This window comes from Desmodus rotundus, chromosome 1 (assembly GCF_022682495.2).
Source record: "Desmodus rotundus isolate HL8 chromosome 1, HLdesRot8A.1, whole genome shotgun sequence".
NCBI lineage: Eukaryota > Metazoa > Chordata > Mammalia > Chiroptera > Phyllostomidae > Desmodus > Desmodus rotundus.
In genome coordinates, this window is record NC_071387.1 from 210,770,614 (window position 1) to 210,797,394 (window position 26,781).

At 54.1% G+C, this 26,781-nt stretch overlaps 1 protein-coding gene across 1 annotated transcript in view; it reads left to right on the forward strand.

Moving 5' to 3' along the window:
* The window catches only part of IL31RA (interleukin 31 receptor A), a 38,593-nt gene that overhangs the window by 3,432 nt on the left and 8,380 nt on the right, over positions 1–26,781 (forward strand). The window contains exons 3-10 of the mRNA XM_053914893.1: positions 2,250–2,419; positions 11,110–11,261; positions 16,134–16,296; positions 19,733–19,812; positions 21,698–21,914; positions 23,890–24,066; positions 24,907–25,005; positions 25,776–25,922. Coding sequence (XP_053770868.1) covers positions 2,250–2,419; positions 11,110–11,261; positions 16,134–16,296; positions 19,733–19,812; positions 21,698–21,914; positions 23,890–24,066; positions 24,907–25,005; positions 25,776–25,922 — 1,205 coding nt within the window. The remainder of the gene's footprint in view (positions 1–2,249; positions 2,420–11,109; positions 11,262–16,133; positions 16,297–19,732; positions 19,813–21,697; positions 21,915–23,889; positions 24,067–24,906; positions 25,006–25,775; positions 25,923–26,781) is intronic.

Below are 26,781 nucleotides of genomic sequence, written 5' to 3' on the forward strand. Positions count from 1 at the left end.
CAGAAAGAGTGCCTCCAGCGCCCCGGGCTTGCTCCTTTGTGGTTTTAGACACAGGGCCTCGTGTCTACCGCCCTTCTGTTTTCTCCTTGGGACCGGTGGCTGCTGGGGGGCGGGGAGAGTCCGCTTGAGTCTCGCAGAAGGAGAAGGGGGGAGCACCCCATGTGCCCTGCCTCCCTGCTACATCAGGGGTGGGACTGAGACACCGGTCAGGACAGGGACCACCAGAATTTCCCTGCAGGGCCAGAGAGCGAGCCCTTCAGGCTTCGAGGGAGGTGGGCCGTCCCCCAGACACCAAACAGGGCCGCTGTGGCAGGAGCGCGCCTCCGACCAGGTGTGAGCCCGCTTCCACCAAACCTCCTTCACAGACCCTGGAATTTGAGTGTCATGTAAATTTTCACAAAATAGTCTTCTTTTGGTTTTTTTCCTAACCATTTAACCATGTGCTCCCTGTCCTTGCCTGCGGGCCCTATGGGAACAGTTTGCGGGCCATGCTGTTGAAAATGAGAATGACGCCCCAACCCCCCCCCCCCCCCCCCCCCCCCCGCCCACCGACCCCATCCGCCCCCCACCCGCATGTGTCGGGAGAATGCGAGTCTGGAAACCTCTCCAGGTTCACTCGCATTTTGCTGTTTGAGGCATTCTGCCCTCTCCTTCCACGCTTCCTGTGGGCGGCCATTATTGTCTCCAGCTGCTGTGTGGGGTCAGGAGCCCCTGGGTGTCCTCGGGCCGGTGTCCAGCGCCCTCCATGGCCCCAGGCCGTGGGGCTCCTGGGGCGCCCACACCAGCTTGTGTCCCTGTGAGGTGACCACAAGATCTCTCTCCAGGCAGAAGGGAAGGGTTTCCTTGCAGACCGTGGGCTCGGAGAGCTGGTGGCGGGGGCGGCGGCGTGAACAGAAGCTCTGCTGATGGAACAGCAGGGATTGATTTCTCCCCGGGAAGGAGGGCGGGTGGGGGCCTTCGGGGAGGTGGGGGCTCCACGCTAGACCGAGGCCCTGCGGGGGCGCAGCAGCGGGGAGAGAGGGTGTTCCTCCGAGGAGTGGACGCGCACGTTCTCGAGGAGGTCACGCACAGGCAACAATGACCTGTACCGGGTGTCACGTGTACACCCCGTGCCTGACCGCCCCTCACCCTCCTGACGGCCCCCGGCTGCAGGTGTTATAGACGTGGGGAACTGAGGCGCAGACTGCAGACCCAGAGAGAAGCAGGGCTCGGCGTGGGTTTAGGGGTGGAGCCAGGACTCCAGCCCAGAGCCTGGGCCTGTGCCCACGACCCAGTGTGGCCCTGGGGTCATGTGTGTGCTGCCCAGAGCGAGGACAACCCTTGCAGCTCTTTCTACTTTCCGACTCCCCCTTCCGTGCGTCTGTGCTCTGCTCCTGCCCCCCCTGCAAACGTGGCACCTGTGACGTGGCCCCTGCCTGTCCTCAGCCACCTCCCTGTCCTGCGCACTCCCCGGGCGTGTGACTGCAGCCGCGCCCCGCGGGCCCTGGCAGGGCGTACGCTGGTGTGCGCTAAGTTACAGCCTGCTGGGGTTTACGTGACCTGCCTGGTAATTTATTAGGTTATTTATCAATTTCATAAAGTTCCTGGCATGAATTTTAGTGAGTATTCTGAAAACAATATATACCAATGGTCCAGAATTCAACCTGAAAAAGAGAAAGAATGTACGACAGCACCCAGACCCCGTCTCAGAGGGGACGACTTCAGCATTTGGACGGGGACCTTTGCAGACACCTCCAAGAGCTGTCTCACGTGGGCGATTATTCTGGACATAACCTGCGTCCTGCTCTTTGTCACCAACACGAGACAGAGTGCGGGCACCTTTCCACACCCTCACATAGAAATGATTGAACACTGCCATTTTAAATTCTGCTCATGTATCTGCAATCATGAGCTTAACAAATCCTCTTTAATTTTTTTCTGTTAAAATTAAGTTCCAAGGCTAGAATCTGGGGCCTATTCGTTATTTGTTACCAATAGGTAATGCACGACAGTGTCGCTTTTGGTGGGCTTGCGGGGGCCCGAGGAGGTCCCCAGGGTCCACGGCGTCCCAGGCAGGCAGGACGCAGTGGACTTTGTCTCCCCCAGGAGGTGAGGGTGGATTTTGGAGGGGGGGGGAGCGAATTCGGGTCTATCCAGCTCTCAAGAGCGGCCCAGACTGAAACGGACGCGCGCATGCGCAACACGTCACGTGTGGCGTTGTTTGCAAGCTGCTGAACTCAGCCCGTGTTCGATCGTCTTTCCCTTCGAAGCTCCTTCGGAGAAGATAGCGACACCTGTAACTCCACGAGTGAGGGCCGTGCTTCCTGCTCGTTTGTCCGTCTAATCACTTACCCAGACGAGTACAACATTCAAGTGCAAGCTCGGAACGCGGACGGGACGGCCGACTCCGACGTCACCGTTTGGAACTTGGATGCCATAAGTAAGTGTTGTTGGGTGGCTTGTGTGCTTTTTTCTCAAAAGATGCCCCCCCCCCTTTCAAAGAGATACCTGTGCACTCAAAAGTAGACTCGAAGACTGAGGATGTAGTGGGTGTGTGTTATTCCTAAACAAAAAATCTGTCTTCTTATCGGAGAAGGAAAGGAGAGTGGGAGGGAGGGGAAAAGGAAGGAAGGAAGGAAGGAAGGAAAGAAGGGAAAATTGACTAAATTAAAAATAAAGACTGAGAAAAGACATTTTTCTGATCCCTGATTTCTTCCTGCAGTTTGTACCATAAATTCTACTCAAAGAAGCAGAGTTTTCCCTTTGAAACATCGTTGCTCATGTAGGAAAGGAAAGGAAAACTTTTACTTAAAAAAAAAGTCTCACCAATTCTTATTTTTTATTCTTTCTCAAAAACTCATTTTTATTATATAATTTGTAAATAGCTCTGTTGAGATATAATTCAGATGCCATAAAGTTCATGTTTCATAAGTGACAATTCAGCTTTCTGTCATATTTACAAAGGTGAGCACGCATCTAATTCCAGAACATTTCATTACCCCCCAAGGACGTTTCATGCCCGGTTCCTGAGTTCCCCTCCCCCACCCTCTAGCGACCACTAACCCATGTTCTGTCCGTGCGGATTTGCCTGGTTTTGACATTTTGTAGGAGGAGAAAGCTGCATTACGGCTGTCATACCTGAGCTCTTTCACTTCGAGTCATGTTTTCAAGGGGCATCCGTTTCACAGCCTCGCCAGTGCCGGTCGTTTGCTTTGTAGCTGAATAATTAACACTTCGCCTGAGGGATAGACCACATTGTGTTTGTCCACTCATCAGTCGATGGGAATTTGGGCTGCTTTCACTTCTGGCTCTTTTAAATTTGGCTGCTATGAATATCTGTGTGCAGACTTTTGTGGGACACGTCTCGATCCTGAGACTCGTGCCTAGTGAAACTGCTGGGTCATGTGGTAACTTTGTCTGCTGCGTGTTGGAGATCTGTCAAACATCCCCCAAGGGGCCGCACCGTTGTCCTTCCCCAGCAGCGACTGTAAAGGCTCCAGCGTCCCCACACCCTCCCAGCATCAGTGCGGTCCGTCCGGATGATCGGAGCTGTCCTCGCCGTGATGTGGCATCCACCTCGGCTCTAATCTGCGCTTCCCCAATTGCTGAAGAATGATGTTGAGTATCTCATTGTGTGCTAATCGGCCCCTTGTGTACCTTTTTTGGAGAAACGTGTCCCCAGACCCTTTGCCCATTTTTAGATCGTGTCATCTGTTTAACGTTGAGTGTTCGGAGTTCTTTATACGGTCTGGGTACAGGTTTCTTATCAGATACATAATTTACTAATATTTCCTCCCTTTCCCTCAGCTGTGTTTTTAATTTCTTGATGGTGTCCTTTGAAACAGGAGAAAATTAATGTTGATGAAGTCCCATTTATTTACTCTTTCACTGTTTGTGCTTTCTCAGATCTAAAAAAAGGAGATCTCCTAACTGGGGTCACAAACACTTACTGCTGTGTTTTCTCCTGAGCACTTTAGAGTCTTGGCTCTTGCGTCTGGTTCTTTGGTCCATTCCAAGTGCGCTTTGTACGTGGTGTGAGGCAGGAGTCAGACCCCACTGTTTTGCTTGGGACTGTCCCACTGTCTCCACATCCCTCACTGAAAAGGCGATTCTTCCCCCATCGAGTGGTCTTGGCACCCTTGTCAAAACCACCTCGCCAGGAATGTGAGGTTTTCCCCATGGGCTCTCAGTTCTGTCCCTTTGATGCGTGTTTCCATCTTTAGGCCCGTGTCACGCTATCTTGATTACTCTGGCTTTAGAATAAGTTTTGAAATTGGGAGAGTGAGTCCTCCAATCTCACTGTTTTTCAAGATGGTTTGACTGTCGGGTCTCTTGAATTCCCGTATGTATTTTAGGGTCAGCTTGTCCATCGCTGCCAGGAAGCCTGCTGGGATTTCGGTAAGCTATCGCTATCAATGATGGAAAGTCTTCCAGTCCATGGACATGAAGTATCTGTCCGCTTATTTGGGCCTTCTCTACTCGCTTTCAGTTATGTTTTATAGTTTTCAGTGTACAAGTCTTGTACGTCTTGGGTTAAATTTATCCTCAAGTATTCTATTATTTTTGATGCTATTGTAGATGGAATTGATTTCTCAATTTCGCTTTCGGATTGCTCACTAAACAAATACAATTAATTGTTGTATGTTGATCTTGTAACCTGCAAGCGTGTTGGACCCGTACCCTGGGTCTAACTGTGTGTGTGTCTGTCACTAAGGAATGTTCTCTGTACAAGACGCTGTCATTTAAAAGTACGGTTTCACTTTATCCTTTGCAATCTGGGTGCCTTCTTTATCTTTCTTGCCCGGTTGCCCCATTCAGAATGACCAGCTCTTGCTGAGTAGAAGTGGAAAGAGCAGCCGTTCTTGCCCGACCTCAGGAGGGCGTCCCCGTTAAGTGTGACGTTAGCTGTGGGGTTTTGTAGAAGCCCTTTCTGGGGGGAGGAAATTCCCTCGTACTCGCAGTTTGTTGAGCGTGATAACCGTGTGGTTTTGTCCTTTATTCTATTAAAATGGTGTATTAAGAGAATATACCATTTTAATAGAATAAAGGACAAAACCACACGGTTTTGAGAAGAGAATGGTGTATTCTCTTGACTGATTTTCCTAAGTTAAGCAAACCTTGTATTCCTGGGATGTATTTCACCTGGTTGTTATGTGTTGGCGAATTTGGATGCTAGCTTTTTGTTGAGGACTTTTTCTTTTATATTCATAAGGAATATTCGTCTGTTGTTTTCTGTGATGTCTTCGTCTGTTTTTGGAATCAGGTAATACCGGCCTCATAAAGTGAGTCGGGATGTGCCTCCTGGTCTCCACTGCTGGGAAGAGTTTCTGGAGACCTGGTGTTGACTCTTCTTTGAGCCTTTGGTGGACTTCGCCAGTGTAGCTGTCCAGGCTGGAGATGTTCTTTTCGAGAAACGTTTTGACTTGGGTTTCTTTTTAAAACTGTTTTTGTAGAACTGCCTGTGGAAGGCTGACCTCACACTGTAAACATTGCCTCATGAGGATGAACCTGGAAGGGACAGGAGTATTCACGTTTTAAGTAAACTTTTAATGTTATTATCTATACTTTATTAAAATGAACATGTATCACTTCAGCAATGAAAAATATTAAAAAAGAAATTCAGTCATAAGAAGAAACCCCGAAGCTTTCTATTCTTCTTTCAACCAGATTGAGTAGATATGTAAATATTCTGTGATTGCCACTGATTGCAATTTAGACTAAGGGGAAATTTTAATCTAAATTAGTAACACACAGATTTATAAAATTAACCTCTAAAGCAATTTAGTTTTTATAATCTGTTGCTAGGACTGGCAAAGTGTTGCTAAGGACTAATATCTATCTGGAAAAGAAATGGAGAAAACAAAAGTGAGACAGCAAATAACATCAAAGAGAATAAAACTCGGAGGAATACATTTAACCCGGAGGAGAAAGCCGCACACTGAGAACGCGGAGACAGTGACAGCAGAGCCTGAGGGAGACACAAATGAATAGAAATGTATCCTGTGTTCGCGGACTAAAAGAATTGATACTGTTAGAAGTAATATTTTAATCCAGATTAAATGCAATCCCTATCGAAATGCCAATGACATTTTCCACAGAAATAGAAAAAAATTCCAAAATTTCACATGGAACCACAAAAGGCCCTGAAAAGCCAAAACAATTTTGAACAAGAGGAAATCTGGAGACATCACACTACTTGATTTCAAGGTATACTACAGAGCTGTAGCAATCAGAACAGTGTGGTGTCGGCATAAAACCAGACACATGGCACAGAGTAGAGAGCCCAGAGGCAAACCCAGGCGTGCACGGTCGACTGATCTTCAACCAGGGCAGCAGAAATACAAAACGGGAGAGGACAGTCCCTTCAGTCAATAGTGACAGCTGGACAGCTGGACGGCCACGTGCCAGAGAGCAAAACTGACTCCTGTCTTACACCACACGAAAATCAACTCAGTACAAATTAAAGACATAGACATAAGATCTGAAACCGTAAAATTCCTGGAAGGAAATGTAGGGAAAAGCTCCTAGACATTAATGTTAGCGATGATTTCTGGAATAAGACACCAAACGCACAGGCAACAAGAGCAAAAAAGAGACAGCAGGACCACATCAAACTTTAAAACTTCTGTGCAACGGAGGAAATAATCAACAAATGACCAGCCACCCTTCAGAATGGCAGAAAACATTTGCAAACCATATATCTGATTAGGGGTTACCATCAAAAATACATAAGGAACTCTTACAACTTAAAAGCAAAAAATCAAATAACCAATAATCCAATAAAAATAGGCAAAGGACCTGAACAGATCTTCTCCAAAGAAAACATACAAATGGCCAACAGCTATGAGGGGGACCCCAAAACCCCCTGGAATTATCTTCTGGAGGGCAGGCCCCTTGTAGTACAGGCTTCCCCCCTAGGTGAGTGTTCTAGGAACCCATCTGTACCAGTGCACCAGCTGGTGTTGTTGTGAGAGGCTGTGTTCTGCTTCAGTGAATTTGTTTTTTGAAGATTCTTTCAACGTGTTTGCCCATTTCAAGACGGGTGATTTACGAGTGCACCTGCCCACGCCACACTGAGTGGTCAGCAGTTTCTGACCAGCCCGCCCTATTCACCCCATCTTGCCCTGAGCAACCTTTTCTTGTTTCCCCGTTGGAAAAAGCCCTCAAAGGGAAACGTATCGCTGATGTAGAAGAAGTGAAACAAACAAAAAACCCAGCAGAAGCATTAAAACCGATGAGTTCAAAAACTGAGCAGTGGAAACAAGTCTCCGCAGGCATATTGCGTCCCACGGAGAGTACTTTGAAGGTGACTGCAGTTTAAACACATGAAGTTAAAACACATAAAAAAACACAACTTTTATAGATAAATTCAGGGTTTTGGGGGTCCCCCCTCATATGTGAAAAGGTGCTCAACATCCCCCTTCATCATCAAAATGCACACCTAAGCCACAGTGAGATACCACTCAGACCTGCTGGGGAGGCTGTTAGAAAAATAAAGAGGGTAAATGTCGGCGAAGATACAGAGACAAGGGGACTCCAGTACAATGTTCTGGGGACGCAAATGGCCGCAGCCATGATGGAAGACAGTATGGAGTTTCCCCAAACACTAAAAACGGCACTGTCCCAGGGCCCAGTGAGCCCCCTCCCGGGTGTTTACCTGGAGGAACCAAACTCAGGGTCTCCAAGGGACACCTGCACTCATGCGTGCTATTCACAGCAGCTGGGATTAGGAATCACCCACGTGTCCACCAACAGGTGGGATCATAAGGAAACCGTGATGCACACAGTGGAGTACGACCAAGCCTTCACGAGAAGGAGCCCTGCCGTTCACAGCATCACGGAAGGACGCAGAGCCATTGTGCTGAGTGGCACAGAGCGATTCGCACTCAGGACCTCGCTTGCGCGGAGAACCTGCAGCAGGGACGTCCTCGGGAGCAGGCCGGGCCGGCAGGGCGGGGCGGAGGAGGAGAAGGTACAAGACGCAGAGTTTCAGTTGCACGAAGTACAGAAATTCTGTGTCCCCCAAGCACTTCAGGCTCTGTTTACTTTTCTGTGTGTTTTTTTTCTTTCTGCTCCTCGGACGCGGTGCATTTAATTGTCGTCAGGTTCGCTGGTCCTTCTCCCTGCTCACATCGGTTATTTATTTCTCTCCCGTGAATTTCTTACTTCATTTTAGTATAATTGTCAGCTCCAGAATTTCTGTGTGGTTCCTTTTTACCACTCCACTCTGTTTATTGATGACAGTCTCATTCTGATCATATGTTGTTTCCTTGGTTTTCTTTAGTTCTTTGCCCATGTTTTCCTTTAGCTCTTTGAGCTTATTTAAGACGGTTGTTTTCAAGTTCTTGTCGAGGAAGCCTGGGGTCTGGGCATCCTCAAAGACAGTTTCTGTCACCGTATTTGTGTTCTCCTGGGTCGTCTCATGCCTTGTGATTGCTTGTGGAAACCGGGCCTTCGAAACACGGTCGCTTCTCCTGGTCTTGGCGGATCACCTGGGCTTGCTCGGAGCCTGTGGCTCAGTCTCGGGGGAAGCTGAAACTGCTCAGGCCTCTTCTGAGCTTGCGTCTTGCATGGTGTTTTCTTAATTCCTCTGTCTACACAAAGCTTCTGAGTGTCCGAATCTCCTCAGACTTTCAGTGACCCACTTCGCTACCCACGGCCTCCTGCCCGAGGCTCGGGAGCTGGCTCCCCGCTCCCTGCGGCTTGGCTGCTGCTTTTCCCGCCCGAGGTGTGGGCGAGACCAAACAGAGACCAGCCTCTCTGCCTTTTCCCGGGGGCGCTTAGGCGTCCACGAGGTCTGCCGTGCCCTCTCTGGCTCCAGGAAGGGTGGCAGGAACTGGGTTTCTGACATGCTGGGGAGGGGGTAGGACGAGGCAAGGCCTTTCCTGCCTCTTTGAAGGGGACTTTTTCTTAACTGGTATTCCTACGGGTGTCACAGACCTTTGACCAGTTTCCAGAGCTCCAGCCAGAGGAGCTGGAGCAGTTTCTGTGTTTGGTTTTGAGTTTCGTTTCTATGGGGGAGCACAAACCTGGACTTTCCCGGGCCATCAATTGGCTGTCCTCACTCAGTGCACATCGGCTCCTCATGAGCAGTTCTGGGGGCCAGTTTTAATCAGGGTAACAATGAATAACATATCTCCTTGGTGATATATGTGCAGGATTAAGTAGCGCACAGGAGGGACTTGTGTTTACTGTGCTGGAGGCCGTCTGATTCCACGGGTGTGAGCAGGGATTGTGGAGTGGGTGTGAATGAATCCCAGCTGAGCTTCTTGTGAGAAAGTTATTTAACCTTCAAAAATTTCAATGTTACCTTCTTAAAAATGAGTATGACAAATGCTAAGTGGTTGAGAGGCGTCGGCGAAGGGACACTTCTCACAAAATGCTTACAAAGTGCTCAATAAAAGCCACAGCCTCGCACTAACCACTCAGTGTGTCTGCTGTTCGTGGCTGCACCAGCGGGCGGAGCGGCCACAGGGGTTGACCACTGCCCCTTCGGCTGGGCCAGACACGGTAAGCGATACTACTTTTCGAGTAGCTACAAAGAGTATTTTAATTCCTGATGTTTTACTTCCCTGGATCTAAGTAGGGATGTCGCTTTCCCAAAGCCTCCAGGGATTGCCAAGGTGAGAGAGCTGACACTACTCAGTGTTAGGTCAGAGTCCTTCAAGAAACCAGGTGGACACAGGGAGCTAAGGAGCAGGGTTTGTTAGCGGGGAAAACGCGGAAAGTGGGGCCAACCAAGGGAGGTGGGACTCGCGCGGCTGTTCTCAGGGCAGGGTTTTTAAGCACAGAAACCCACGAAGGGTAACTGGTTGGGATGTCAGAGTCTGATTGTCTAGAGCTGGTGGCCGGGTGCCGTTTCTGCTGACCTTTGTTCTTGGTGCATCTTGTCAGGCTCAAGTTAAAGCTGCATCCTGTTATGCCGGATCGGCCGCCCCCAGACCCCTGTTTTAGTCGGGCATCTGTTTGCCCTGGGTAGGGCCGGCAGGCAGCGTCCCAGGCAGGCAGTTCCCCACGGTGCAGTCTCCCGCCTGGTGATTTCCCACTCCTCCCAGGCCTGCCGAGGTCTGTCACTCGGTGCTGGCAGCAAGGGTGTGGCGCGCCGGAACTCGCACAGTCGGTGGGAGCGTGATCAGTGCAGCTTTCTTAGAAAGCACACCGGTGTGGAAGTGGCCCCAGCCGTGTGCACACCCCTGCACTTAGTCGTTCCACCCAGGGGGGTCTGAGGGAGCCGGCGGGGACGCAGACAAAGGTGCTACTCTCGTCCACTGAGTTACCCACTTCACAAGTATCAGGTGCCTCCTCAGTGCCGCTGTTCATCCTGGGCTTTGTGATCGAGGCCGGCTTGTGTTCTCGGGGGCTCTACGGCTTGGAAACTGCGAGTGGACAGCGGTAGGGAAAGGCCAGGTCAGTGTTGCGTATCGGAGAGGTGGGACCTTACGAAGCCTTGAAAAAACTCACATTTTGAAGAATTCTTAATGCAAGGGAGGGTATGTGCCGATTGCATAACATTCTTTAAAAAAGAGGAGGGCGTTATTTAGCACAATATCAATTTTGTTGGAAAAATATGCAATAGCCACATAGAAAAAAACCTGAAAATACACCAGCGTGTTAACGATGGTTGTCTCGTCTGATGGCATTATGGGTAATTTAAAGTTTTTCTCTGCACTTTTCTATGTGCATATGTTACTTCTATAACCAGAAACAATATATACATATTTTCAAAGGGAGAGATTGGGGCAAGAATGTTCGTCGTGTTTGGAGGCCGGGACAGGCTGTTTTCTTCGGGGCGCGCCTCCATGGGGGGTGGGGGCAAAGAGAGAGGCAGGGCAGGGGGAGGGGAGCAAACACCCATTTGCTGGTCGAGCAGCCTCTTCTTACCTCCATCCTGCCCTACATCCCCCACCCAAGCAGTGAACGTCCTCCCTGGACATTTGGGGGGTTTTCGGGGTGGGGCTTGGAGCGGTTCTTCAGTTCTGCGTCCGCAATGCATCTGGGTACAGCCTGTCATGCAACAGGTGCCGCCATTTCTTTCCTAGGCGCTTGTTTCTCGTTTCAGTTTTGGGTGGATGTTTTTGGTACTTTCTGATCTGATTGCTGATAGGAGAACTCCATGGTTTTTCCTTTCAGTAAAACTCGAACCACCTGAGATTTCCAGTGTGAAGCCAGTGCCGGGCGTCAAGCGAATGCTTCACATACAGTGGGCGAGGCCTACGCTGGCCCCTGTCTCATCGGCTCTCAATTACACACTTCGATTCAGAACCAACGAGAGTGACCGCTGGGTAAGCGCCCCCGTGACATGTTCCTGTTAGGGGGCCAGGAGGAGGGGATTGTCCGCAGCCTCTGTTGACCTGGGACCACTTTCCGTTCTCCGAACTGAAAACGGAGAACAAGGGAGCCTTCCTTGCCAGCGCCCGCGTGGCCGGGTAGCCTGGGGGTCTCCGACTGTCCACGCCCCGCGCTCGGACCGTGGTGTGGGGCCGGACTGAGGAGTGAGAAGGTCGCTTGGCCATCCACCCCGGGTCGGGCCCAGCTGTCTCGGCTGCCAGAGATTCCAGGGCTTGTCTCTTCCTTTTTTTGCTTTTCCAACCTTTTATGACATCATGATACATGATACAGGTTTAGAAAAGTGAACAAAGGATAAATATTGCATTTAACAAATTGTTATTGTCCACTTAATGATAGAAGCTCCCTTCATTATTATTAGCTCCTCTCAGAGCTAACAGTTATCCTGGTTTCCGTGGTAATTATTGATACTTCTTTGCTTTTTATTACGGTGCGAGGCCTGTAGCCCTGAGCAACGTAGTTGGACACTATATCAATGGAATCCATACCCTTTGCACTTTGTCCCCCTCCCTCCCTCCCTCCCTCTCTCTCTCTCTCTCTCTCTCTCTCTCTCTCTCTCTCTCTCTCTATCTCTCTCTCTTTCACTGTTGCTCAAGTACCATTGTCTCCATTCCCCCCCAACCCCCCACCCTGGATCCTACCCTCCTTCGGCTTTGTCCATGGGTCCCTTATACATGTTCCTGAAATCCCTCCCCCTTTTCCCCGTTTTCCCTCCCACCTCCCCTCGGGTCACTGTCAGTTTGTTCTTCATTTCCACGTCTTTGGTTGTATTTTGCTTGCTTGCACGTATTGTTGATTAGGTTCCACTTAAAGGTGAGATCATTTGTCTTTCAGCACCTGGCTTATTTCACTTAGCATAATGCTCTCCAGTTCCATCCATGCTGTCGCAAAGGGTAGGATCTCCTTCCTTCTTTCTGCTGTGTAGTATTCCATCGTGTAAATATACCACAGACTTTTGATCCACTCACTTACTGGTGGGCACTTAGGCTGCTTCCAGCACTTGGCTACTGTAAATTGTGCTGCTATGAACATTGGGGTGCATAGGTTCTTTTGGATTGGTGTTTCAGGATCCTTAGGGTATGGTACCAGCAGTGGGGTCACTGGATTGAAAAGCAGTTCCATCTTTAGTTTTTTGAGGAAATTCCACACTGTTTTCCATAGTGGTTGCACCAGCCTGCATTCCCACCAACAGTGCACTAGGGTTCCCTTTTCTCCACATCCTCTCCAACACTTGTTGTTTGTTGATTTGTTTATGGTGGCCATTCTGACCTCTGTGAGGTGGTATCTCACTGTGGTTTTAATCTGCATCTCTCTGATGGCTAGCGACGATGAGCATCCTTTCCTATGTCTCTGGGTCCTCCGTATGTCCTCCTCGGAGAAGTGTCTGTTCTATCTCTTCCTCCTGTGCTTTTCAGGCTCATTCACATCACGTGATGCCGGAGCCCACACTTTTCCTTGCTGTGTAGTACTCCACGGTACGAGCACGGCAGAACCGTGGCTTGAATGTGCGTGCACCTGGCTGTTAACGGGGCGGCACACCTTTCCATGGTTTGGTGGCCGTTTGGAGCCCTCCTCTGTGAATTGTTTTTTAAGCCTTCTGCCCATTTTTTCTGTTGCACAGCCTGATTTTTTTACTGACTGTAGGAGTTCCGCACAGGTTCTGTTTATGAGTCTTTTATCTGTTGGGTGAGCATCGCAAATGCCTCTCCCTGTGTGGCCTGGCTTTTCTCTCTGGCCACTGTCCTAGAGCCTGACTGCATGGGACACAAGGCTCTCTGGTCTGTAGTTTTTGGAAACCAGGAGGGACCCCCACACAGGGCTCCCCTTCCTGCACGCCTCGTGGCACGGTCTCTGCGCCTGCGGAACTTCTGGAGCGACTTCTCCTGTGTGTCTGGGCCCAGGGTCTGTGGGATAGGGCTCGACAAGAAACACTAACCAGGATCCCCGTCCCCCTGGAAAACGACCAACCAGGTAGAGCACCAGGTGAGAGCAGCAAGTCCAACTGCCGCTCCCGGCATCCCACACACCATCCACCCCCCCCCCACCCCACTTTGACAAACTCACCTCCGTCTGCTCTGTCTGCGCTTCCTTTCTTGGTCCCTGAGGTCAGAGGTCCTTCCTCCTGCTCTCTGGGAGGACGTGGGAAGGGGGGAAATGTGGCCAGTATCTCTCTCCGTCCAGCTGTCTCTAAACCAGCCCGACCCAGCCTTCTGGGCCTGGTTCCTGGTATCTGTGGACAAAGGCCCAGATCTGGAACCCTCCAAGACTGGGCCCTGTGGACGCCTCAGCCTCACCTGTGGTCCTGCCCATCTCCCTGGCATCACACTGCTTCCTCTTCCATGCACCTGCCTAGGATGCCTCTTCTCCCCTATGCGCCTGGCCAAATCAGGCCTCAGGGCCGACGCGCTTCCTCCCGGGAGCCTGGGCTGGGTGCCCCTCTGTCCCTGCCCTTCACAGCCCACACAGCCATTTACGTCGTCTCTCCCCATGTTCGCTTGTGGGCCCCGTGGCTCCCCTCTCCGTTTTCCCGTTGCCTGGCCCGTGTGCCCAACAAGTGTTTGTGTAACTAATCTAAACCACGCACAGGCTAACTCTAAAGTCCCGATATGTCCGCAGTAGCAAGGCCCATATTCGTAAGAGGCTGTGTGGATTGCGCAGGGCTTGCTTCTGCTCCACACAGGTTGATCTTGGCAAGGATCCTAGGAGTGAGGCGCCTCTACTTTTAGCTTTTATACAAGGGGGACCCAGATAAACCCGGAATTATCTTCTGAAGGGCAGGAAAAAAGAACAGGTCTTCCCCTGCTACAGGGTGTTCCAGGGACCCATATCCATCAGTGCACCAGCTGGCGTTGTTGTGAGAGGCTGCTTTAGGCTTCAGGGAGTTTTTAAATTTTTTTGAAGACTCTTTCAATGTGTTTGCCCATTTCATGTTGGGTGATTTACGAGGACACCTGCCCACAGCACACTGAGTGCTCAGCAGTTTTTGACCAAAAATGGCATGACCCCGTGCCCCTCTCTCCCTACTCACCCGGTCCTTTTGTGTTTATTTCCCTGATGAGAAAAGTCCTCAAACAGAAAAGTTTTTCCCATGTGCAAGAGGTAAAACAAAAAGACACCCCAGAAGCACTGAAAGGCATCAAAATCGACAAGTTCAAAAACAGTCTTGAGCTATGGAAGAAAAAGTCTTAATAGGCGTATTGTATAAAATGGAGATCACTTTGAGGTGACTGAAGTTTAAACACGTAAGCATAAATACACAATTGTAATGAATAAGTTCCAGTTTTTGCCACCTCCCCTGCCCATGTCAATTGGGAAATGGCAGTGTAGCGGGATTAAATCACTTCCCCAAGTTTGCGGGGTCTGTGGGTCGCAGGCTGAGCCCAGGTTCCTGACTCTGGCTCAGTCACGCACTTGACCATCCCTAGCGACCCCCCGGCACCTCCCCGTGGCCCCCGGCTGGTGGGATCATGTGGTGCGCACTCTCCACAGGGAGCTCCGGGCTGGCTGAAGAGTTTGATTTAGGCTTTGCACCAACCTCCCGGTCCACCTCTGAAGGCATAAACGCCTTGGTGAGCCGGAATTGGCACCAAGTGTGGAATTAGAAACCAACCTGATGAGTTAATATTTTGGTTGGAATTCATTGCTTGTGTTGAGCTGTGGAAGTTTTAGGCTAAAGCCGTATGGGGGGGTCAGTGGACCCTGGACAAAAGGCCAGAGTACAAGGGGCCCTGGGGGCACGTGTGAGTGCCCGGCAGCCTTCTTCTGGCGTCCAGGCTGCGGGGACTTGTCCAGGCTGTGGGGACGGGCCCCGCACTGTGCTGGGCAGAGCTGAGCCAGGCCGAGCACACCCAGCAGACAGCCGCACCCGTGCGCGGGGACTAACAAAGCACAGGAAACATCCGAAAGATTTAAAACCTAAAGCCATCTATTTCAAGAAGCAGGAAAAGTGAGAGAGGACTTTACTTGACTCCCTCGCACATGGATTACTATCGTTTCAATTTTCATTTGCCTGAGGACAGCCGTCCACGAAGGTCTCCATCTACCTCCAGCTGCCCCCCACCCTCCCCGATGGTGGCCCCCGGGGAGACTCCTTGCCCAGTGATGGTGGCTTGTCCCAAGTCCTGCTTCCAGCAGCCCTGTCCTGGCCCCGCAGCATCTCAGGGGCAGCTGGTGGAGGTGCTCCCTGGACCTGGGGCTCAGAAGCACTTCTTTCCTCTGGGAGTGTCGAAGGGAGTGGAGCATCCAGGCTGTGGCCAACGTTGGCAGCTGCCCAGTCTCCCAAAGACTGGTCCTTGGACGGGGGGTCAGGGAGAAGGCAGCGTCTAGGACTGCAGAAGCCGGAGCTCCGATCTGCTCCTGCTGATGACAGCGCTGAGGCCGTCCGCGGTCCCTCTGCTTCTCCCGGTGTTGTCCAGACGTGAGGTTGAACTCAGTGCCCCTGAGGGGACCTGCTGTCCCCCGGGGCCTCATCTCTAGGTGCCAGAGTCACTGCCAGAGTTTGAGCTGAGGCCCGGGTTGAGGGGGGCCCCAGAGCTCCACCTCGCTTCTTCCAGAAGCACAGGACAGCTCGCTCATGCCAGCTCCCAGGCCGGCTTCTCTGCCTCCCAAGCTTAGAGGCGGGAAGTGGCAGGGAGTGGTTTTTGGGTCCGTGGGCATGCATGGAGGTTTATTTATGAAAATTATACATTGAAAACTTTGAGATACAATGCCACCAGTTCTGAAAAGGTAAGAGGGGTTTGGGGAGTGAAGACGAGAAATAGAAAGATGCCCGGTTTCCCATCCGGCTCAGCACTCTCTGTGCCTTGCAGATGGAAGTCAGCTTCGAGGAAGAGGTGGACGGAGACCAAGCCTACAACCTCACGGGGCTGCAGGCGTTTGCAGCGTATGTTGTTGCTCTGCGGTGTGTGGCTCAGGAGTCCAAGTTCTGGAGTGGCTGGAGCCAAGAAGCAATGGGAATGACCGAGGAGGAAGGCAAGTGGGCTCTCGCAATCCCCTTCTGCTGGTGCTGGGTCAGGGTGGCCGGGCCACCCTTTGTGGGTTTTGCCAAGTGTGGTGCCTGGGAACTGGGAGCCCACGGTCCTGGAGCCAGAGGGCCTGCACCTTCCTGCCAAGCAGGGCCCGCCTCGCCCACAGGTGAGCCAGCCGCCTCTGGCGGTGCCAGCTCTGGCGGCAGCTTTTTGTCCCGGGGTCAGAAGTTCAGATTCTTTATTAAGCTGTAAAGCTCTTCCACTACACCCGAAGTGGTATCGTACAGGAGACCTCCTGAGATGCGTTGAAGATGTACGTGGTAGGCCCCGGAGCCGTCACTCACGGGAAAAACGGTCCGACGGTCACAGGCCATCGGAGCCGTCAGGCTTTGTTGCCGGTCTCGGCGGGTCCCTCCTTCTAAAATATCGGGGGGAAACGGAGCAGCTAGCTGGGCAGCCAGGGCCCCGCTGGGCCGCACCTTTGGGCAGGCCAGCCAGAGTTCAGGTCCCTTCAGGGCATCCTCTTTGCTCAGCTCTGCTCCTCCCCATCACTGTCACTGGCCTCCCAGGTGACCTCCTGGTCCTTACAGCTCAGTGTCTCCTGCAGGCTCTTCACGGTCTGGCCACCGTCTGGTGTCACCCCTGGAGTTGCCGCTGGCCACTGTTGCAGCTGGCTAATGATCTCAGCCACTCGGTGGAGATTAATCAGCTGAACAGCAGGCGCTCTGTGCCCTGCGCTGGTTAAATCCAATCAACACTCACTGAGCAAAGCCACCAGGAGGAAGCTTTTGCTTTTGTTTTTCTCCATTTCTTTTCAGGATCCCAGAAGAGGTTAATGAAAACGCACCCATCTGCCCCCAGGAAACCCTCACTTCCCCTGTTCTCACTCATAAACGACTTGTTCTGTGTTCACTCCGACACGCCAGTTAACACAAGGTGCCGCAAGCCTCTCCTAACTGTTTGGAAACTTCTAGGTTGACGCATCACCTCTCTTCTCTTGGATGATTCGGGATGTCCACCCACGTGCAAGCATGTCAGTACCTTCCACAGACACACGTGACGTGTTCGAATCCGGCTTTGTTTCTCAGAGACTCATGAGGGCAGGTAGCTGCCTCACTGCTCCGGGCTTCAGATGCAGGGGTGACGAGGTCGGGGTTCCCAGCTGCAGGGCTGTGGGGTCGAATGCGACGCTGCGGCGAAGGGTACGTGGGTGCGGCTGGCTGAGAGCAGGCGGCTCTCCTCGTCCCGTGTCAGCAGGCGCCAGGAGGTCTCAGGTGTGCGCCCCGGCTGTCACAGAGGCGGCACCGCACCCAAGGGTCCCTGTGTCGGTCCAAAGGATGGCTGCCCTGGAATTCGTAGAGTTTGGTGGGGGCAGATTTGGAAAGTTTAATTTCGCTCTGTCGCAAATACAGAAGCTTTACTTTTTCCCTTTGATGAAACCTCCAATCCATTACTAACTCATGGTTAGTGGAAAACTGGCGGCACATTTGCGGATTCGCACGGGAGTGAGGCTGTCGATCTTGTGAAGATTTCCTCCTGGGCCCTGTCTGCAGGCGTTGGCGGCCTCGGCCCACAGAGCAAATACCCGATAACCTCCACTCGGCGTCGCCGCCTACCGACCCGAAGTGGCTGCCTCTGGGTTGGTTCTAAGGAGAATTTCGCTCATGCTTCTAACCAAGTGACTGGAATGATTGGTTTTTCATAACCAGTTTACGTTTGCCTCTCTGGATGGGGCTTTCTGACGGATACTGGGGACCAGACAGTAATGAACGTTGGGCCTCTCGGTTCCCCCCCTCGGTATTTCTGTCCCCCAGCCTGACCCCCCGTAAGTGGAACAGGGAGACTGCAGGTGGGAGACGGGGTCAGAGCCCTCATGGAGCGTGGGCTTCCCTGGGGTCCAGTGACCTCACAGCCTCAGTGCAGGTGGCCGGGAGGAGCTTGGTCTCTGCTCCGCCTCAGACAGGCTGAAATTGGCTGGGTGTGCCCTGTCTGAGAAGCCGGTACCGGCTGTTCTTTCTCCTGGTTAATTAAAGGCCTGGGGGGGGGGGGAGCGAGGAAAGTTCCGGCAGGGCAGGGCGGAGAGGAGCATCTTTGTAGAAGGCAATGAAGTCACCGCGAGGCCGAACAGACCCAATCACCACCGTGGAATCCACTCTCTCCTGGAGACTCGGGCTGATGACTGGACCTGGTATTCTCTGAGAACAGCTGAGGCCGTGCCTCTCCATCCCCACGGCGCAGGCTGCTGGCCTGATTGCCTTGGGCACGGTTCCTGCATTGTGCGGTTGTCTTCATCTGGGTTCCGTCTTTTCACTTTGAGACACTGTCACCAGAAGTCAAAGAGACCCCTGAAAACCATCTCTGCACTAAAATAGTTCAGGACCGTGGCCGAGCCCGTTCTCTGCAGACCCAACGGCATTATCTTCCGCTGGAGCTTCCCTGGAGAAAAGGTTCGGGCGCACCCCGCAGCCTCCAAGGGAGCGGCCACCTCCTCACTCCTCCAGACCACAGGCCTCTCGCCTTCCCGCGGCTCTTCGGGACTTCGTTCTCCATCCGAAGCTCAGCATTTCGAACTGTCAGGTGCAGAGCATTCAGCTGGGAGCCGCCAGTGATCTACTTCTTGCCAAAACCTGCTTGAGACAAGATAGAGTCCAGAGCCCAAGTGAAATGTAAATTCCTCTGTTTTGGCAAGTTTTACCCCCGTGTGGTCAGACGCTAGCGCACTTGACCTGGCTTGTCTTCGGTAATGTTCGCCGGAGGAATGCGGGGGTCACATGTGACGTGTTCCCCTTGGTCTAAACATGCTTCTGCTGGACTTTGGCTGCCCACGGCGGCCTCATGTCAGCCTGCGCTAGGAAGTACTCGCCTCTGCATGTGGACTTCCGTGTTTCGGTTTTACGAGGCCTCGAGAAATACACAACGCGATTCCTCTCCTCTCCTCCTGCCAGGAAGGCCGGCGTTGAACGTGGAGCTCGGAGGGGGAAGAAGTGCAGATTATTTCTCTGCTCCTTTCTTCTTTGATTCTTTCTCGTGTTTTGTAACAGGGAAAGGGTGCAGTTTCGACCTTTTGGGAAGCAGGCAGGGTATAAACTATATATATTCCGTACCAGCTGTGTCTGTTGTTCCCAGCTTTAATGCGTGTAGACATTATGCCCCAGAGGATATGAAGTGTCGCGTATTGGTCCACACTCGGGCGATAAATTCTATCATGACGGGGTCTACTGCCCTTCCCCTCTAACCCCACACTAAGCCAGCGACCTGCGGGAGGTGATTTTCCTCCCTGGTTGAGTCCAGTCCTTCAGCCATGAGATTGAGACCTCACCGGTCGGTGCAATGCCATCCCTGCTGGACTGTAGCGAATCCTTCCTTCCCAGCTGCCCAGGTCACGGTCACGGCCTCCTGGAGGCGACCATCTGCGCTGAGCCTCCCTCTCGTCCCCACAGCTCCTCTCGGCCTGGACGTATGGAGGGTCCTCGGCCCGGCCCAGGCGGACGGACGACGGCCCGTGGAGCTGCTGTGGAAGGTGACTGCCTCTGGGTCCTCTCTTTGCTTAAAGCCTCTTATTCCTGGAAGAACTGTGAGTCTTGAACTTTGACCTCCTGAATTTCCCTCCCAAGAGGCTTTGTGATGCCCAGTCTCACCCTGGATCCTGGCTCACAAAGCCTGTAGGTGCCTTGTGAATGGCCTGAGGGTGCGTTGCAGCCGTGACCCCTCTGTCCTTCCGTCCGGAGCACGGGCATCTGCGGCAGGTGCCAGGTCAAGTGCAGGAGGCCCCTTGGCCGCTGCTGAGAGCCCCCATGGGCTGATGGGCTCTGGGGGCGATGGGAGGTACAGAGCCCACAGCCCGTGGGGGTGTCCTCGGGCCACAACAGATGCGTGTGGTGCATGTCCCTGCGTAGGGGGGGCCCAGCAGCACAGAGCAGGCCCAAGAGTCCTCCCTGGGGGTGGGGGGGACCTGGGAGCAAGGGGAGAGGAGAAGGGCGGAAAGGAGGGGGAAGAAGAGAGAGATTGGAAAGGAAAAGGTCAACCGGAGAAAAAAGCCCAGCCAGGAGACAGGGAAGATGGGGGAGCTGGGGGCGCCCAGGGGTGGGGCAGGGATTGCCAGGTCTCGGCGTGTCCCCAGGTCTCAGTGAGCACCGGCACGCTCGCCCAGGCTTGCTACGATCCCGGTGAGTTCAACATGCTTCCGAAGATGGAGAAATTGCCCAGCTCTGCCAAACGACATTCAATCCTGAGCACTCCAGGGTCAGAGTATCCTCTGGCCTTGGCCTTTCTCCTCCCCTCCCCTCCCCTCTTCCAGGACTGTGGGCTCCCTTGGCGGCAGAGGGATGGGGGGTGCTCAGTCAGTGGTGTCTGCCCCCCGGGGGGAGGGGAAGCCAGCAATGCACACCCTACAGGTGGTTGGTCACCACAATGTGGGGCAGCTGGGCCACCTTCGAGGGAGGTGACAGACCTCCGCGGCCTCCTCCTGCCCACGTCTGGGGCTGCATCTCCTTTCGCTGCAGTAGGAACAGTTCTAGGAAGGAGAGCTGGTCAGGAAGGGTGGAGACAGCAGCGAGGACCGTGGGGCTCTGCGAGCACACGGGGGCCCCCCCGAGTCATGCACTTTCAAGCAGGGCACGTGAAGTGCGTCTCCGTGCAGTCCTGATTCTGACAGGGGAGGCATGTCTGGAGGGAAGGGTGGTCTGCCTGGCCTGTTGTGTCGTGGGGGCCGGGAAGGAAGCCCCAGGCCAGGAGGGCAGCGGACCCAGGGACCCCGAAGTCCCGTCTGCCCGCACAGGCGGTCACCCCGCCCAGCCTGGGTGTCATCAGAGCAGGAGGTCGTGCTGCCCCTCGGGAAAACCTCTGGTTGGTGGCCTCCAGTGTAGGGCAGAAAGGAGGAGCTTGCCTTGGAGCCCCTGGGTCACCTGAGGCTGCTCACCAGGGACTGTGGGCTGAGAGGCCCCCCGTCTTAGCTGGGGTCCTGGGGCACCTGGGCTGGGGAAGTGAGCCCCCTCCACAGAGGGGGGTGGGGAGAAGAGGTGATTGCCCAGGACTCTCCAGCCCAGGCAAGGAGTACCCGGGGCCAGGACGCACTTGGGGTTGGCTGGGCCATTTAGTGGTATTCTCTGTCCTGTGGGCCGGAGGGGAAGAGGCAGCTGACAGACAGTGGGGTGTCCTGCTTGCACGGGCCCAGGTACTCCCCTGGTCTGGCCTCATGGCATTAGGCTTCCATTAGCGTGGAGACCAAGGGCTCGTCCAGCAAATGCCCGTGAAGCTTCGATGTCACCGCACCGGCTGTGTGGTTCACCCCAGGAGGGAGCCTCACAGAGTTGACACCACCCTGCCCTACCTCCCCCCATTCATCATCAGCTCGGGGCTTGTCCTTCTTTGTTTTTGGCAATAAACTGGGGTTCCTCTGTGTGCAGAAGGCAAGAGGAGCCCCGCTCCTGGAGAGAACGCTCGGCTACCTCGTACAGTACTTTCCAGAAAACAGCACCCACCTCGCACAGACCGTGAACACCACCCACCAGAACCTGGAGCTGTACCTGGGCAGCGAGACCTACTGGGTGTCTGTGGTCTCCTACAATTCTCTCGGACAGTGTCCCGCAGCCACACTGAGGGTTCCAGCCGTCGCCGAAAAGCGTGAGTGCTGCGGACTCCTCGCCCTTAATGAAAATCAGGTGGAGGCTTTCTAGGTTCTGTGGGAAGAGCAAGGCCTTCCGGTAATTAATGAGCCCATGAAGTAACATCCGGGGAACAAAGGCTCTGTGGAAACCAGCCCTCTGAGGTGCCAGGCAACGCCACGAGCCCCCGAGGTCTCCGGGCAGCTGTGTCTGTTTCGGGCTGAGCGAGGCCAAGCCCCACGTAACAGGCAGAGCCTCCGTTCCTTCGAAATCCTCCCCCCTCAGTCCTGACCATGTCGGCATCCCCATCCCTGTCCCCGTCCCGGTCCCCGTCTGGGTCCCGTTTGCTCACACCCCTACTCTCCCATCTGACTGCCGAGTCCGGGGAACCCCTCGCGTGCACACTCACCCGTACGCCGCTCACTGTGCCTTTGTTAAGGCGAGTTTAACGTTGCACTGTTCCTCGGCCCTCATACTTTATACCCTGTTTTAGAATAAAATTCCTTCCTTGACTCTCATTCGAGGCATGGCAGGCAGTAGATCTCCCTGCTTTATTCTGCTCCAGACCTCAACTAAAAGCTTGCTCAGTTCCCAGAGGGCTTCTCGTTTGCTTCCCCCAGCTCTGCGGGGGCCCACTTTGCGTCCAAAGTGTCACCGTGTCATCAGTTAGGATGGTCCCAGACCAGGTGCAGGCAAACCGCAGCTTGTGAGCCAACCTTGGCTGACACCCGTTTTGTCAACCGAGTTTTACTGGCACAGCCACGCCCACTAGTTCACCTGTTGTCTGTCTCCTTCTGTCCAGCAAGGGCAGAGTTAGTGGCTGTGACAGACCATCGGCCTGTGAAATGTTGACTATTTGGCTCTTTACACGGGAGGCTGAGGCACCCACGCAGACACAGGATGCTGTGGAGTAAAGTGACATCAGCTGGAGAACGGCCGCAGTAACTGTGCTGAGGGCAGCCGTCATTCAGAAACTGTGATGCCTCTTCGCGCCCCTCTGAGAAGAGGGGCCGGGACGGGGCTGGCAGCAGGGCTGTCTGTGCGGACATGCAGCCCTCGGGCCTTTCCAGTGCCCGGGAATGGCCGTGTCACCCCCCCCCACACACACACCCCCCGCCTCACCTCACAGGGCGCTGGGCCCAGGCTTCCAGCTGCTGAGGGTTTCAGATTTGTTGGGGGCCCTGTCTCTGCGTCTTCCTCACCTGGGACTTCGTGTTCATTTACACACACGGGCTGCAGGTCCTGACCTCGAAGGCTCTGGTGGGGGTGAGCAGGGGAGGGGGGCGCGTCTGTGATCTCCTGAGCCCCCTGCCCCGCCTCACCGCACCTGCAAACAAGACAGCTCTCTAGTTCTGACCACCTCTCAGACACTGGATCTGAAGCTTTCCTACTAAAGGAATCCTCGTGGCCTGTTTCCAGGCCTGAGTTCTCCCCCAGGCAGGCAGGAATGCCACTTACTTACCGCTTGACAACTAGACGCTTTGGTTGGGTTCATTTGTATCTTCCTGGTACAGACCAGTTCTTACCACCCAGGGACAGACCTCTGTGGCCAGGTTGGGCAGGGCCAGCTGAGACGGGTGAAATATGAAACCACCCCCCTAGTGTGATTTTCGGGCCACCACCTCCCAGCTTCCCAGCCCCAGAATTGCTGATGTCTGAAATCCTGCCTTTAGAGATCCATTCTCGCCTCCAGCTTGTATCACTTGGGCTCGCAGGGACACCTGCGGGAGGTGAGGCCTCTGGGTCATCAACATAGAGTATGGCAGTGGGAGTATGTTTGGGGAGATAAGGAAGGATTCAGAGGGCATGTAATCATTGAAGGTGGGTGAGGAAAGGGGACAATAAAAGGGGTGAAAAGACCCCGGAGGGGGGTCTGTGGCAGAGGTCCTGAACACTGACCTTCTTTACGCCCTGGCCAGCGGCCGGATGCCAATGTGGTGGGCGCATCGGGAGGGGGCGCTGGGTGGCTGCCAAGTATTTCTCTCTGCCTTCAGCGGTTCCGTGCATCGAGGACATGCAGACCCACCTCACCGGGGACCAGCTGGTGGTGGCGTGGCAGAGCTCCGGCCCAGATGTGGACACGTGGATGGTGGAGTGGCTCCCAGATCTGGAATCCGCCCCCTTGTGCTGGGAACCGGTGTCGCGGGCCAGGAACTGGACGATCCAGCGAGGTAGCCCATGTGGTCCCACAGGTTCCCCCTGAGTAGGACCCCGCTCCATTTCCATCTGCGTTTAAGTCTTTCACACGGACTTCAGCGCTGTGACTGCAGCTGATGGCGTCGGACGAGCCGGGAAGCACATGTTTCTGGGCGTTTCCCAGCAGTGCGGGGCCAGGATGCCGGGGGTGTCGGGCCAGGTCTCCGGCAGGTTTCCAGGTGGAAACACCACCTCAGTGCCCGCCGTCCGAGAGCCCTTCCCAGGTGTCTCGACCACATGGACGACAGAGAGTGTGCAGCCCAGGGCACCCCTTCGGTTCCGGCTGCCTGTTTGTGAGCCGGGCCCCTTCCCCAGGGGACGGACGCAGGGCACCACCTCTCTTCCAGGATGTCCCTGATCCTCGTAGGACACACGAGTGAGGCTTCATCCTCCCAACCTCATTGGCCTGAACTTTTCCCCACATAACCTCATCTGCATGAAGACTCGTGCCCCTGCAGGGAGGCAGGCGGGCAGAACTAGACCGCATGGCACCCGCACAAACGTGGTGGTGGGCTGTGGACTGTCCCCACATCACACAGCAAAACCCACGACAGGGAGGGCCCGGCCTCTCCCTTCTCCCTTCTCCCTTCCCAGGGTCTCTGTCATTTCATCAGAGTGGTGTGGGCTTAGTTTGAAGCATTAACTTGAAATATTAGGGCTGGAGTGGACGTGAGAGACCATCCAACCTCGCCTCCTCATTTCCAGAGGAGGAGATGGAGGGAGGGAGTCTGCCGTATGTCTTCGGTCGTAACTCGGTCTAGCGTTCTTGCCACGTGCCGTACTCCGCACTTAGCGCTTTTCTCTCCCTCTTACAGACAGACTACCTTTCTGGTGCTATAACATCTCGGTGTACCCGATGCTGCCAGGCCGAGTGGGCGAGCCATACTCTACTCAGGTTTCTTTCAAGCAAGACGGTAGGTGTGGCCCAGGTCCTGGGTTGGGGGGGCCAGGAAGCACCGGGGCGTCCAGCACGCAGCCCAGGCCGCGAAGGCCTGCGGGCCGGGGCTCGTGCACCGTACCTTCAGTGCGCCGTGTGCTTGATGCTGCGGCAGCTGGGTTAGAGAGTTGCTGAGTTTCAAAGCAGGGTGGACGTCAGACGTCATCAAGGCCAAGCCCCTCGGGTCACAGATGGAAAGCTGAGGCCCAGGGAGGTGAGGACTTGCCCAAAGTCCCAGAGGGGCTGAGGGCAAACAGCACTGCGAGCAGAAATGACGTTTAGTTAAGGCCAAGTGAGGGACCCTACAGAGCTCTTTGTGAGTCGGAGATGCCAAAAGATTGTTTTCAATCGCGTAGCAATTAAATAAGGGTTTTCCTGGTGAATACCTCAGAGTTCGTGTTTATCTTTCCGGAAGTTAACATCATCCAGCTCCCACAGTGGAAGGTATATCTTGTCACTCAAAGCAGCCTATGGAAACATACTCTTCAACTGCTTGGTAATCGCCGGGACGGGTGTGAATGAGAGAGCGGGTGTCACAGTGGAGTGAGGGGTCCACAGAAAGTCCCCCTTCCCCTCCTGTCCAAGAAGGAGGGCTCCAGGGAACCATCTTCCCTGAGGGCTGGAGGGGCGGCTCCCTCCTCCGGCCCGGCCCCCAGCACCGACCCCGTCTGAGCGCTGGACAGGGCCTTGTGGGGAGAGCCTGCTGTGCTTCCTTCCTGTTTACAGTCTGTCCCCTGTCCTGCTAAGTCCCGTCAGCAGGTCCCGTGACCAAGGTGGAGAACATTGGCGTGAAGACAGTCACCGTCACATGGAAAGAGGTTCCCAAAAGTCAGAGAAACGGCTTCATCAGCAACTACACCATCTTCTACGAAGCCGAGAACGGAGAGGGGTTCTGTAAGTCTGCTCGTAGCCAAGCAGGAAAAAACCCAGGACCGCGGGCCACCCGGCCTGTGTCCCCCCCCCCGTGTCTGTGAGCCTCTCTGAAAAGGGGGCCAAGGGCACCTGCATCCTGAGGTGTTTGGAGTCAGATGAGTGACGTTTCAGCACCGGAAAGTCCTGCAGAACCTGGAGGCATCAGTATGGTTTGCCCCTGTCGGGCTGGGGACAGGTTCCCTCTCGGGAGCTTCCTGACCAGTATTCTAGATGGGGCTCCCCTGGGCTGACGGGAGGGGTGCGGACAGACCCCAGCGGGTGGCACTTACCTCGGTGAGGGACCTTTACCGAGCCTCCTGCTGTCCCTTCCCTGTCACACTTTTTTCTTGAATCCACGGTGTCTGCTGACATCCTCGTTTCTGGCCTGGGCTCAGATTTCTGTTCAGGCCAATTTTCTCTTCCGATAACGTACTTAGAAAACGTACCACGTTTACATTTTCCAGTGTACGATGACTACATCCATGCTGCTGAGCACCCACCACCCCTGCCTGTTTCCAGTAGACACCTGTTCCTTTCGTCAGCTGCTTCCGGTCACCCCTCTGCAAAAGCCCCCGAGTCCACAAAACCGCCCTCTGTCACACACGGAGCCCTTCAGCACGTGGCCTTTCGTGTCTAGCTTCTTTTGCTTTCCCCAGTTTTCCACGTGCCGGTGCGTGTCTGCGCCTCATTCCCTTTCCCGCGAACAACATTTGCCTTGTGGGCGGCCACGTGCCGTTTCTCCATCATCCGTTCCTGGACCTTCTGGTTGTCCCCGCCTCTTGGCTGCTGCGGTCGATGCTGCCGTGAGCTTTCGGGAGGGGGTCCCGGCGGGAACCTCAGC